We start from the raw sequence: 11,981 nt of genomic DNA, 5'->3' as shown, positions 1-11,981 counted from the left end.
CATAGAGCCCTAGAAATGTCATTTTTATTAAACTTTTAACAACTGTTGCTAAATTGTACAAAATGTCATGCCTTTAAATAATCAAACACGTTTTTGATTTTGATTACTACAAGTCAGTTTAGGTTTTACATGAGCCTATTTACTGGTCCACAATACAAAACTGAATAACTACATTTGCAGATTTCTCAGAAAACAAAATGCCCTTTCTGAGAATCTTTTTCCCCAATTTGTTTCCCTAAAACCAGACAATACTGTATAAAACCACCCACACTCAGAAAAAGCAGAACCGTTCTTACAAATCAAGAATATGCACAAAACATTGTATTGAAACGATCTGCCATCAAAGATTTCATTACATGCTCCATAAAGACTATAATCTACTTAAGCAGGTTTGTGAAAACTATATAATCAATCCCACAAGCTGTTTGAAATAGAAGGTAGAAAAACAGAGGCTTGCATAAAAGATTATATTAATACGAAACGCTGGACGCAGCCCAGTGGTTTGTCTAAATGGCTGAAAGGAGGCTTCTTGGCACGAGACATTCAGGATGTTTCATGCTCGCTCACAATCTTGTAATCAAACAATTTGCCTTAGGGTCCATGTGCCTCAGCTGATAGTACAATAACTTATCATTGTGCTTTTTACATACCTCTTTAAAGTGTAAAGAATTAAGCACATTGTATGCGGTTTGTGAAAATGTGGTGTGATGTTTGATTGTGTCAGACTTTTCATAAAAGTAGCATACAGAGGGCGAACAGTAATTTGAAAAAGAAATGTGTTACTGTGTTTTTGTTTTTTTCCAGACTCAGTCAGCGTCTACTTTTAGGGGATGAACAAAGACTTTTTAAGCCCCGACTCAAGAGAATAGCACCTTTGGTAGATCCCTCATGCATCAGCAAAGTAAAGGTTGCGAAAATGTCAGTTTCACGCTCTCGGAAACACCATTTTCATTGATCCACAGCAAGGACAATGCACACTCAAGAGAGGGTTAAAAAAAAAAAAAAAAGTATGGTCAGACACCATTATAGACAGGGTGGAAAGAACAGGATTATGTTTTGATGTGAAAAAGGATTAGACAAGTTAATTGAACCTGACTGATGAGAAACACAAAAAAACTACAATAATAATAATCAAAAAAATAATAAATAAAAATATTTTCTAAATTATTTAAATTTAAATTAATTAATTGCAGATTTTTAGTAATTCAAATTGTGAAATAATCACATAAGTATTTGTTGTAAAAATCCCCGTTAAAGAAGACCATAAAAAAACCCTGAAAAAACCATTTCGCCGGAGTGGACATTTATTTCAGCTCTTGCTAATTTACTCGAACAAATATTGCATTAACTACCTAAGGCACAATAAGCAACTATTAATAACACGCACATTGCATATAGCGGTGATGATCAGATCACTGCATGGTGTTTTTATTTTTATTAATAGCGCCACAACTGTTATATCGACATGACCTGCAGTGGAAAAAACTTCTAATTAAATTAATGAATAAATTATACTCTCCGCGCCCCATAACCCTGAAGGCAGCGTGGCGTTTTCGGTTCAAGGAAAGACTGGAGCGGTTGCGGGAGGAACTGTAGGATTTACGCTATTTGGCAACGACTTTGCTCTTGTTCTTCCTTTTCTGTTTTCTCATCCATTCTTTGACTTCATCCCACACTCGGTTCGACACTCTCTCGCAGTGCTGAGTTATTTTATGGCACCCGTTCACCATCATTCTCGTAGCCTGGCATTGATTATTGTGCTGTATTTCAGGAGTTGCTCCTAAAGCAATGATTACTGGCTTGCACATAAAGAAAAACCCAAGTTAACCTAAAAATACCTCTATCAGGACATAAAAGAAGCGGTTGAAGCCGTATTAAAAATAAAACTTGAGGCCAAATGGGTTTCTGTGCAGGGTTGCATGTGTTGCCGGGTTATGGCTGGGGGGAGTTGGGGGTCTTCAACCACTGACCAAACACTAAATTGATTGTGGCAGGTCAGAATGAGGGCATGCTGGGATGTTCTGGATTATCCTTACCTCCAGCTGACCTTTGGTCACCATCATTACACTGCCTGAAAGTCATTTGGTCTTTTAACATTCATTTTAGCTGATTCGGAAAAGAATCCAAGGAAAGCCGAGGGCTGTAAGTAGAGCTACTGGAAAATGACCTGCTTGGTAAGTTACTAAGGCATTGCTTTACTAGTTACTTAAAAAAAGCAATCTGAATATGTAATGTGCATTACTTGTAATATTGTTTATTTCCCCCTAATTGCGAGGATTGCGTGTTCCCTTTTGTCACTGCCGAAAAAATGATGATACGTTTCGGTAACATTTTTAAAAGAATTAAAAAGATACTTTTAAAACCAACAATGCTTAAAAAAAAAAAAAGCAATACAATTATTTTATATAAAAAAATAATCATATAAATTAAAAACATAAATAATAAAATTTATTATCACATAAATATCCACGAAATAAAAGTAACCTAACAAATAAATAAAGTATTTGATAAATAGTTCTGAAACTATAGCATCATGTTTATTTAAAAGTGAAATTTTACAAGCATCAGAGCTAGAATGTGGATCACTGAAATAATTTCTTGTCAAATTAGTCGCTAAATACCACAATCTGACCCAGGTTTCTGAGTCAACAGTTGTTAGTCCCGTGTGGGAACGTTCCAGTCACTGACCACGCTTGGCGTGAGAACCAGTCTGACCGCAAGAACAACATGAAGGAAACAGCTTTTCAAACATGTAAAAAAAAAGCTGTAGCTTGCAAAATGTCACAGTCCTATTCCAGATAATCACCAATCATAGATCTGTAGCTGTGCATGAATCGCCCGAATTCGCTGTGACATTGCTCTTAGAATGTGCAATTAGATGTATTCTCAGCACTGCCAAAAAATTTAAGTAACTCTGTTTCCACGAGTTCATGAGGTCAAACGAAAATGTGAGCGAAGCATCAATATGGGTAGAAAATATGTTTAGTAAATAAACAGCCTGCTCTACTACAAAGGTTCATCCTGCTGACAAATGGAAACTAGTAAGTAAAGATCATCAATTTTACCCTCGAAAATGTTTTCTGTTCTTCAAACCGCTGCCTTTCCTCACCCAAAACGCTTTGAAAGACCAAAGAAGCTCCAAAGCAATTTTAAACCTCACTTCAAAACCACACAAAACTCCCTTGGTACATCTGTTGAGCGTATTTACTATGAACAAACAAAAAAAATGTGGATGCTTGATTGTTGAGAAACGTATGCCTGCTTGTTGTGACTGTGACTTTTGCAAAAAACACCAACCAGTGGTAACGGTTGTCATCCCTTACCTTGGTGATGAGGATGCGGTATTGCTCCAGCAGAGGCTGATCGTTGTGAGAGTCAGACAGGAGCTGCCAGACTTCAGCTCGTAAGGCCTCCGGGATCCCAGGCTTCACCAGAGCAGACAGACCCTTGGGTCGCGCCAACAGGTTTCCCTGCCTGACAGACAGACAGCGTCACTGCAGCACAACAGAGCTGGTATTTTGCAGTCGTGTTCAATATGGAGTGTGCTCCAAATCCGGTCATACTCTCAGGTCGGGACAAAAGGTCTCACCATCTGTTGAGGATCCCTCCCCAGGATTCCAAGATCTTCTCGGGACAGTCCTTGGAAACGTCTCCTGTCCCGCTAGAGATCTCACTGTCGCTATCTGTACAGCGGGGGACAAAGATAAAGGTGCCGTTAATGCCGTTACTGGCAAAATAAAACAAGGTGAAAAACGTGTTGCGCCGATAATTCTTTTTCCTTTTTTACATATAGAGAAAAAACTAACAGCACAAAATATAAGTAATGAATTAAGAAAAGAAAAAGACTCATATAATCCATTCATAGTCAATTAATTTTAAAGACGTTCAATCAAGTTTAGCTGAAGTTAACTTTGTTAGAAGGTTAATGAACTTCTAATTCATCAACGAACACAAATTCATCCTACACATACAAGTTTAACCAGGTTAGAAAACAAATCTAATATTGTGTAATAGATTTGCAAGAAATGGCGCAAATACAAGTCCTTATAAAAACATGCTTTTATGCTTATAAAAACGAAGGGGTAGATTGATTATCAGAGCCAATGTTAAGCAGTTTTATAGCTCTCCACATCGGTCATTTCTAAAACCAATTTGCTTTTAAAAAAATATTTCTAGGCATTTAATGGAAATGGAAAGACTCATATATACTCAGAATACAAAATGGTTAGCTTTTGCTCTACAAAATAGCTTTTTTTATTATTATTTATTTTGTCCAAAGACACAAACAGTGACTACAGGTTACAATTTGAAGGAAATCTTCAAGATCTTTTGCACAAAAACTAATCATAATTGTTGATTATTCTCATGCCGAAGCAATTTATAAAGCAAATCACCTTGAACCTGTTGCGAAAACCATGTTGGCATGTTGGTATTCCTATTTAAATAAATGGATTTGTTAACATAAGTATTACAGATGTTTTAAAACAAAAACAACTGTAAAACTAACACTGGCTCTATCAATTACAGCCATATGGTGAGCATTCTGCCACACTTTGATCCTATTATGTAAAATAGTTCAATTATATCAAGTAATTAAATTCTTATTTCTCATTTCTCAATTTGAATGCTGAGAATAATTCATTTCAACGTTACAAATATTAAAAAGCAATTCCTTAAAGACCATTTCAGTCTCTTATTTTGCTTGTCAGCTGCTGTCACGATTTGTGATATTTAAACATAACAATATTAGGAACTAAGTGACGCAATCAGTTCCCACTTTAAGCTCAAGTCGTATCCCTCCGGTAAGAGTCTACCCCCCCGAGTCTCAAAGTACATCCTGTGCTGTCGCCACCGACTGCAAATGCATGTACGTTGTGGGCAAACATCACTCCTACAACTCCCTGCAGGCCAGCACTTCGGATGACTCCATTCGGGGCATGTTAGGATGCTGCACGGCTCCTTTGAAACACAGCGTTCAGCCGAAATGACAGAATCGTCCTTGCAGCATCCAGAAGACCGAGGTGAGTTATACGGCAGACGCACCTGCATTAGTCAGGGCCGCGGAGTGCCAAGATTACTGTCACGCCTTGAGGTGATAAAGAAAATGTCTTGGACTTAATGTCTGCAAAGGTCATTAAGAGCCGACCAGCAGACTCTCTGCCCTCCGAGCCCATATCTCAAGGTCTGCGGCCACATCACGTCTGCTGTAAAGATGTTTGGAGGGAATGAACGGCAATGTATCTGCTGGCGGCGACTGTGTAAGACCGAAAAATATTCAAATGGCAATTAAGGCAAGAAGCAAGATGAGTAACGATCTTTAAATAATCAACAGAACAGAAACTGAAGAAATGTATGTATGGGTCACTAAACTGAAAACAGCTTTTTTGAGCCCATTTATAAATGTTCACGACCTCCAGCGAGAGCCTCAAATGCCGTACATTTTACAGTCCCCAATGTGAGGTCTGGACAAAAGTGGTTTCTTTTGAAACGCTTTAAAAAGGCTTCTTTTCACATTTACAGCACGAGTACCCTGGCAACGTTGCAAGGAGAGAGACTGAGATAGGTAGGGGGAGAGAGGGAGATAGGGATAGGGAGATAGAGAGAGAGAGAGAAGGAGAGAGAGAGAGAGAGAGAGAGACTTCAGCAGAGCCTCTGTCGCAAGGTGACATGGCGGTTTGGTAGCAGATGTGGGCGGATGAATCTTCTTTTCCATCTGCCTCCCCAATAGATTTCGGAGACAGTGGAGAAAGCTGGCGAGGGCAAACGCTTCCAAAAACAACAATGACTTTCTTGTACAGCCCAGGAATCGAGGCTTGGAACAAATTGCACAAACCAAAAGATAAGATTTGATGAGAACGGCTGAATAAAAAGGAATCATTCATTCATTCATTGTGCAAAAGCCCCACAGAAAAGCTACGTTAAGTTTAGGTTTATTAAATATACTTACTGCTGGAAAATATTACTGTGGTAAAAAGGCATGCACAGCAATATATTACTAAATATACCAGTCAGTATTACCAGCATTGCTCATACTTTGTGTTACATATCAAACAAGTTTTCAGTGACTTAATGCACACTGACCATTACAATCAAACAAAAATAAAACAAGAACAGTATTTTTAAGTGTGCCATGGGTCAACTAATGGTTAACCACAAAATACTATATGCAAACATATATATATATATATATATATATATTTTTTTTTTTTTTTTTCCTCTCCACACAATCAGAATTTATCAGGATTATTGGGTTTTTTTATATCAAGATAATACTAATACTACATTTTTAGTGAATGTTTTAAAATTATTTTTTTATTGTAAATATTTTTATTATCCTCTACTTTGCTTTCAATTAAAATTTGTATTAGTATTAGTCTTTGTCTAAATGTCAATATAGCTTTTATATTTTAGCATATATTATAGCTTTTTAAGATGAAAATACTAAATCAAAATGAGAAACATAGAATATAATATATATATATATATAATATTATAATATTATATTATATATATATATATATATATATATATATATATATATATATATATATATATATATATATATATATAGATAGATAGATAGATAGATAGACACACACACTTATTATCTAAATAAAAAAGGTGCCCGACTCATTTGTTCTCTTTAAATTATATAAACTCATACACCACATTTTTTTTTACTGATTTATGAGTTCAGTTACTCCTATATCATTCATGTTATCAAAGATGGGACCTGACTTTGTGGAAAAACAAATTGCTTAGCCTATGGAAATCTGGCCCCTATTATACGTAACAAAACTCAGATTTTATTCCTGCTCTGTTTTGCAAACATATGGAGTTCCAGTATTTATGCTTCATAAAATGCGGACATCCGCCAAATCTGGCAACCTTCAGCGTCACCTAAATTATTTAAATAGCCGTGCCCTCAATTCCCCCTAGGGAGTTACACACATAAAACTGCATTTGCTGGTATTAAACAATGTAACACTGTTTCTTTCTTCCAACACTTAGGAAGCGCAGCGTTTGACGAATATTTAATATTTTAGCCAAAATGGACAGCTATCAAGTAATCAGCCGTGCAAATACTCTACACACTTAAAACACAACCATCACATCGTTCACAGACATTAGGCAGTAAACAACGCAGAACTGTCCTTTAAGTGATATTTAACATGCTACTCAAACCCATGTAATCATTACTCCACGTTGTGCGCAAAAATCAATTGCGCAGAACTGAAGATAACAGAAGAAAACAGAAAAGCTGGCCGATTCCAGGTGGTCAGATGACACACCAAGACCGAGAGCCAATACCACTTAACCAAATTGGAATCCATTCTTCTGAAATGGGTGCTGATAACCACTTGAAAGCCGCCAGGGTTTCACATCTCAGGCTTGTGGCATCCTGTCAAAAACACAGGCTGTCTCCGCTTGGTGAAAAAGACAGACGACTAGAAACACTTCACCTAGAGCTACCGGCCGAGACTAAATTAAAGGTTGCGATGGATTCGTGCTGCCAGGCTGGGAAGGAAAACGCAAGGGGAGCGAATGCTGATCATGTTAAAATTTGGTGGGAGAAAAAAAATCTGGATGGATGATCTCATTCACTTGATGTGTTAGCATTGACATAAAAAGGGGGGGAAAAAAACAGCAAAACAAATGAACCTGCTACAGCTTTGCTGCCAAGGCAATCTATTCTTTTTATGTCCGCATGTACACATACACACACACACACACACATACATATACATACACACACACACACACACACACACACATGTATACACACATATATACACACATATATACACACATATATATACACACGCACACGCGCGCACACACACACACACACAGAGTCCTTCTCGCTCTGATAAGAAATCTGAATAAACTCAGACACGGTCATTTTTGCTGTATTTGTGAGAAAGGATGCAAGTCTGCAGACTCACATAGAGTCTTTCACATTCTGATTCTAAAAAAGTAAACAAAAAAAAGAAATAATATATTTTTGTAGAAAAATGTCTGAATTAAATTATTAAAATTTTTAAATCTTGATATACATGTTTAGTGGTCGAACGATATGGGTTTTTTGAAGGCCGATATATTGGAAAGCAGGGTGTCCGGCAGCCAATATAAAGCCAATATAATAATATTTTAATATGAAAAATTACTCATTTGAAAATGGAGTAAAAATACAATGCGTAAAATAAATTTTATTTTAATTCAAAGTATTTTTCACAAGTAAATTAATATTTAAAAAATATTAAATACAATTATAATTAAAAAGTTAGTTTGTGTGCACTGAGAATGATATTTTACAAAATAAATAATAGCTATAATAAATATTACATTTATATAATTATATAATTAATTTTTAAATATTACATAAATATGATACATTTATACACACACAAAAAATTTGAAAATATTTTTTCTTTTATTGATGTATCAATGTGTTATAGAGAAGTCCCCTTTAATTGATCATTACAAAAAGATTTGTGGAAACTGGTTTAAACGTGATAGACCACATTGAAGAGCACTGAATTGCATTATTATATAGTTATTTATTTATTTATTATTGATCGATTAATATTATTCCTACATAGTCTATTTGTAGATGTGTACAATATTGTCAAGTTGTCATTTTATTTTATTTAGTTTGTTTAATTATTTTAGCAGTAAGTGTCATCATGAGGAAAAGTTATTATAACCTTAATTGTATAAATTATTCTGTTAATGCTTCAAGGAAATTTATAAATAAATCTAAATAAAAATAAATCTAAATACATTAATAAACAAAATACATTAAGTAAATTTTTCTTAAAAATAAGAAACAAATAAAATTTTACATTTATTTAAAAATTACATTAAAATAGATTTCATATAAAACAGACCTCTCTCTTGCTTTCTCTCTATATATAGAAACAATATTTATTATTTAATGTAACAGAGCCTTTACTATACAGAAGTAAAAAGCCTCTTTAAATCTTAAAAGTTAGAAAATGTGAAAAATTACTCAGATTTTTGGTGCACAAAAACTTAAATAACATTGTAAGTGGACTTTAGGGGGGAAATAGCATGCTACAAAAGTGTAGAATATGATTCTTTTAAAGCAGTTCACCTAAAAAACAAAGAAAAAAAACCTCAACCTCAAAATGGCACCAAACATAAAACACAGAAAAGCACTTTTGTGAAGTAGATAGTGACGCACCTTCCTCTGGTTCCTCTTCTTCCGTGGGAGACTGTAGGCGGCCACGTGCTCCTGCTGCGCATTCTGTATGTTTCTGCAGGCTGACCACTTCATACATGACATCTCCCTGACTGCCCTTCCCTGTGCCCTGCAAACATACAGAGCAAACGCACACTGTAAACAGAGTCACGGAGATGCATTACAAATACTGTACACGTGCATCATCAGGGTTACAGTAACCAACAAAAACATCTATCTATCTATACATCTTTCTATCCATCATCTATCCATCAAATAAATCACCAAACATTAGTGCAGAATGCGCTAGAAACACTTTTCAATACAATTAAACTAAATAGTGGACAGAAAGCACTATAAAAATGTGTACAAATATATACACCTTATATATATATGTACAATTATAGAAATCATATTTATGTAAACATTACATAGACAAATATTCATACTTTATGTTCTTAAATTGTTCTAAAACTGATAAATGTCATGAATAATTATCACATCATAATAATAATAATTCATAATTTATAAAATGTATTACATTTATTAATTAAATATGAAAATATCTAAATAAAAATGTGGTATTTGTTATGAATAAATCTCTTCTATTTATACTATTTGTTCTATAGATATACACACACACACATATATAAATATATTATATGCTCCAGTCTGATGTGTGTATTATGCATCTGCGTTGATAATTAATACGTTTCTAGATCAGGTTTTGTGACATCTGGCCCGATCTGGCTATGCAGTGTGTGACATCAGGCGTTAGCGCCGAGCTCTGCCTCAGGTAATCGAGCTAACGGCGTGGAGCGAGCCAAAAGAACATCCTCGATTTGGAGATATTTTACTGCAGATACCGTAGACATCGTTTCTCAACTGGTGGGTCATGGGTCGAGGAGTGAACGGCCAAAGAAACGTCATGAACAACGGATTGAGTAAATGCGGTCAGATGAGAAATTAATGTGTTCATTTTCTGTGTGCACTATTTACATTGTGTGTGAAATGTGTTTTTATGAGGACAAGGTAAAAAAATGTTTTTAATGAAACGTTGACTTTGAAATAACAACAAAATTAATTGAGTTATAGTTCATTTTTAACTTGTTAAAGAATGACAATTTAAAATGCTAAAACTTTCAAATGAATTGACTATCAATATAAATGCATTGCGGTAATCGGCCGCAATCAATGTTTGAAAACCTCCATTTTAAAGATAAGAACTTCATCCGTACGGAATAACGATGTATATGGAACATGGTTAGTCACAGGCATGCATACAGTTTATTAGGTCATTCAAAACTTTTTGTATACTTCAAAAGTATTGAATCGGTACACGGAATCGGCCAATGCTGCATCTCGGGTATCGGAAGGAAAAAATGCCTCCCTCCCTAATATGTTAATGCAAACATTAACATGCATTACTATACATACAATTTTTCAAATTCAGTTTTTGTGAGTATCATTTAAGATGAATGCTTGAACGATTTAAGGATCCACAAATGCAACCTGCGGGTTGCTTCAAGAGAGCAACCATACATTTTTGTTGCGTTTTCTTATTATTAATTCATTAAATTTTAATAATGTATTATTTAATCATTTTTATTATATTAGTCTTTAACAGTTATATTGTATTGTTTAATTTTTTTACATTATTTATCATTGCTGTTTAGTCTTATGACTGTGTGGTTTCAAGGGCTGTTTGTCTTCATGAATAAGAGGTACAAGTGATTATTTATAGAAACTCACGGTTTACGGGATGTTGTTTTGGTATAACGATATTTGTTGAACCTGTGTTCTTCAGATGAAGTCTAAGCGTTGAAACATATGCAACTACGATTATTCAATAAACTTTTTCAATAAGCTTCTTTTTATCATCATCACTTCATCTTCACCATCACTTCATCTGCTTCTGCTCTTCGCTGGCTTTTTCCTCATTCAACTTCTAGGCTGACGAGTTTTGGGTATTTAGGGTACCAGACAACGGCACCAGTTAACCATCTAACATACTTTATAAACATAATAAAAATTTCATTAATATAATTATAGAAATATTTATTTAAATATTACATACATTTTACATATATATGCGCACTAACATTAATGTTTTTTATATATATATATATATATATATATATATATATATATATATATATATATAATTGAATAATTAACAGAATTTTAATTTTCAGATGAACTGCTGAAAAGTCGAGCAAAAAGCACTCAAAGTGAGGTTCACCTTCACCAGCGCTTCAGGGGAAATTACAAACACATAATTACACGCACGGGAGGAAATGAAAACAAGTGATGATAGAAAGCCGGTCCTTTGATGCGGCTGGCAGAGATCACACCTGTACTTACAAACATTTCCTATCGACGCGGCTTCCCTCGTGCCGCGTGGCTCTTGTGTAAACTGCCGTTTCCATTTTTAATTGCAAAGTGGAACTGTACTACAGGCGAAGAACGATGTTTACAGCCGGAATAATTACACGCTAATTCCTCGCACCTAATGAGCAGCGTAAACAAATAGCAAATAATAAAATAACCCGGAGAATGGGCTGGGTCTATCGCTAACGCCATAATATTATCTTTTAATTAGCTTTTAACTACAGCCCAGGCATTCTTTCTCACTGCGATAAGATAACTACGGAGGCAATCAGGCAGAGATGCAGGCAGCAAGCTCTAATTACTTGAGCATGATAATAAGCGCCAGGACTCTTATTAAGCTACGAATTATACAAAGCCTCCATTTGCCGCTTCACAGCTTCCAGGA

The 11,981-nt window shown here is 35.1% G+C and overlaps 1 protein-coding gene across 2 annotated transcripts in view; it reads right to left on the bottom strand.

Annotated features, from left to right (window-relative positions):
* The window catches only part of rabgap1l (RAB GTPase activating protein 1-like), a 76,530-nt gene that overhangs the window by 50,850 nt on the left and 13,699 nt on the right, over positions 1-11,981 (bottom strand). For both annotated transcript variants that reach the window (XM_043223815.1, XM_043223816.1), the window contains 3 exons: positions 9,209-9,335; positions 3,590-3,683; positions 3,324-3,474 (listed from right to left, as the gene is read on the bottom strand). In XM_043223815.1, coding sequence (XP_043079750.1) covers positions 3,324-3,474; positions 3,590-3,683; positions 9,209-9,335 — 372 coding nt within the window. The remainder of the gene's footprint in view (positions 1-3,323; positions 3,475-3,589; positions 3,684-9,208; positions 9,336-11,981) is intronic.

Source organism: Puntigrus tetrazona, chromosome 22 (genome assembly GCF_018831695.1).
Source record: "Puntigrus tetrazona isolate hp1 chromosome 22, ASM1883169v1, whole genome shotgun sequence".
NCBI classification, from domain to species: Eukaryota; Metazoa; Chordata; class Actinopteri; order Cypriniformes; family Cyprinidae; genus Puntigrus; species Puntigrus tetrazona.
The sequence above is the reverse complement of the archived record's forward strand: the minus strand, read 5'-3'. Positions and strand labels throughout refer to the sequence as shown.